The 2,658-nt window shown below is 38.0% G+C and overlaps 1 protein-coding gene across 1 annotated transcript; it reads right to left on the reverse strand.

Annotated features, from left to right (window-relative positions):
* Window positions 1-916: 916 nt before the first annotated feature.
* Window positions 917-1,882, reverse strand: LOC126493924 (olfactory receptor 51G2-like). The gene has a single exon (XM_050131064.1). The coding sequence runs from the start codon at window positions 1,880-1,882 to the stop codon at window positions 917-919; it is 966 nt and encodes a 321-aa protein (XP_049987021.1).
* Between the last annotated feature and the right edge of the window lie 776 nt (window positions 1,883-2,658).

Consider the following 2,658-nt stretch of genomic DNA (forward strand, 5'->3'; position numbering starts at 1 on the left):
CGCTCCTATTTCAACAATTCTAAATTTCTATGCTACAAACAATCAGTTGTATGTAAATGCTGAACAAAATGACAGGAAGATTAAGAGTTTACCCTCTAGAAAACAAGAGTGAACAATCAATGTCATGTTCATGAAGCAAATTTACTAGAATGTAGTCTAGAGAGATGGCTCAGCAGTCAAGGATTGCTCTTGTAGAAGATCCAAGTTCAGTTCCCGGTACCTATATCAAGTAACTAAAAACCATCTGTAACTCCAGCTCTAAGGAACCCTGGATCTGACATCCTCTTCTGGCCTTCATGAGCACCTACACACTGGAGCATGCACATACACACATACACACAATTAATAAAGTTTAAAAACTATTGGAAAAGTTCTGAGAACATTAAATTCACATTATTTCATAAGGAACTATATAAAGGTATTTACATGTTGTCTTTAAACATTTGGATGGTGTATTGAAATAAGTGGTTAGAAAAGAATAGGGTATAAAAGAAAAGTTAAGCTTTTGTGGAATTTGAATGAAATATAGCTTGACTTTGTATTTATCAGTTTTCATATCTGTATAAAGTTCAGTAAAAAAACAATTTAATAAAAAAGGTCTCACCCACTCCTTTCCTCCCACTCCTCCAAGCTCCCTTTTACTTCCTTTCTCCCCCAGATTCAGTCCCCTTCTGTTTGCCCTTCAGAAAAGAGCAGGCTTCCAAAAGATGACAGTCAAAGAGGAAAAAACAAAATACAATAAGAGAAGACAATCCAATAGGAAGAAAAGAATTCCAAAAGAAGGCTGAAAAGTTAGAGATATACCTGTTCCCACTGTTAAGAGTCCCACAGAAATTCCAAACTAACAGCCATAAAATGTGCAGAGACCTGGTGTAGGCAGGCATGTTTAACATTACATAAATTTTCATAATTTATGTTATAGATGTGACATGAGCTTTTTTGTTGTTTTTATAATGAAGAGCTTCTTAATTTTGTCTCGGATCTGCTTGGTTTTTACCACATAGACAATGGGGTTCATCACAGGAGGAATTAGGAAGTGCATGTTGGCCAGAGTCACATAGACATGTGAAGGAAGCCTCAGGCCAAAACGGTGCAGCATGGACAGACAGATCATGGGTGTGAAGAAGAGGACCACAGCACATAGGTGAGAGATGCAGGTGTTGAGAGCCTTGAGGCGGCCACTGTGGGAAGCCATCCTGAGCACTGTTCTCAGAATCAACACATAGGAGAGGATGATGAGGAGAAAGTCAAGTCCCATGGTGGAGAGCACTACAAACAGCCCAAAGATGCTGTTGACCCTAGTATTGGAGCAGGAGAGCTTTATGATGTCAGGATGCAAACAGTAGGAATGAGAAAGTACATTGGAACTACAAAAGTGCAGCCTCCTCAAGAGGATGGGGAGAGGCAGCTGCACAGTTAGGGTTTGGACAACAATAGCCAATCCTATTCTGGCAATCACAGTGTTTGTGAGAATGGAGTGATAGTGAAGTGGATGTGAAATGGCCACATACCTGTCAAAGGCCATGGCCAGAATGACAGCTGATTCAAGGTCTTGGAAAGTATGAATAAAGAACATTTGGGTAAAACAAACAGAGGGGGTCATCTCTCTAGCAGCAAGCAAGAAGATCCTCAACATACTGGGGAAGGTAAAGAGAGAGAGACCCAGATCAGAGGCAGCTAACATGGCCAAGAAAAGATACATAGGAACATGGAGAGTCTCCTCCCGCCAGATAGCAATCATGATCGTGATGTTACCCACCATGGTAATGAGAAACATGGCACAGAATGGTATGGATATCCAGATGTACAGAGCCTCCAGTCCTGGGATGCCAGTAACCAGGAAGGTGAAGAAGACACAGTTGGTGCTGTTGACAGGAAGCATACCTCTCTTGTAAGATGTGTTGTCTTAGAACAGATGCTGAACCCTGTCTCTATAAGTTTTGTCCATTGAATATGCATTCCCTTGAACCCATCCTCATGAAGTCATGAATTTCCCTTATTGTTTTGTGTAATAAAAGATTTTATATCATTTACTATTGCTTAAGTTGAACCTAATAAAGACTAATTCTTTTGTTGAACAACTTCTCCAGGTGTGATAAATTACTAAAGGAAAAAAAATAAAAACATTTTTAGTTAACTCAAGTCATAACACTGATACAATGACATTTTAAAATGAAGAACTCAGAACTTATCAATCACTAAATTCCCACTCAATAATCAAAATGCACACTCTAATGAAAGCAGTGCACTATTCTGTGTGGTTTCTACAATCCTGGTGCTAATTAATAAATGATAAATCAGATGATTGGTTGTTCATAGAATTATAGGACTTTTATGGAATTGGGATTTAAATCAGTATTTTAGGCATAACAGACAAAATTTTATCAACTAAGCAGGGAACCCAAGCACCAAATCTGAGAGTTGCCATTGGTTTTTTTATAACCTGTTTATAAGTTGTTTGCTGATTTAAGTGCAAAAACTAAAAAGTCACAAGTTTAAATATTTTTATTCATGTTAATATAGTTATCCTTTTCTTCCCTCATGAGCTTGCCTCTCCTTTAGGATATATTCCTGTTTCTAGACCAATTCCTTTTTACTTGCATTTTACAATAGATTTACAAAATAGTTTATGACAGACTTGGACTTTCTTATTGTCAT

The sequence above is a fragment of the Alexandromys fortis genome, unplaced genomic scaffold, assembly GCF_014885135.2.
Source record: "Alexandromys fortis isolate MF-2015 unplaced genomic scaffold, M_Fortis_MF-2015_v1.1 scaffold_360, whole genome shotgun sequence".
NCBI classification, from domain to species: Eukaryota; Metazoa; Chordata; class Mammalia; order Rodentia; family Cricetidae; genus Alexandromys; species Alexandromys fortis.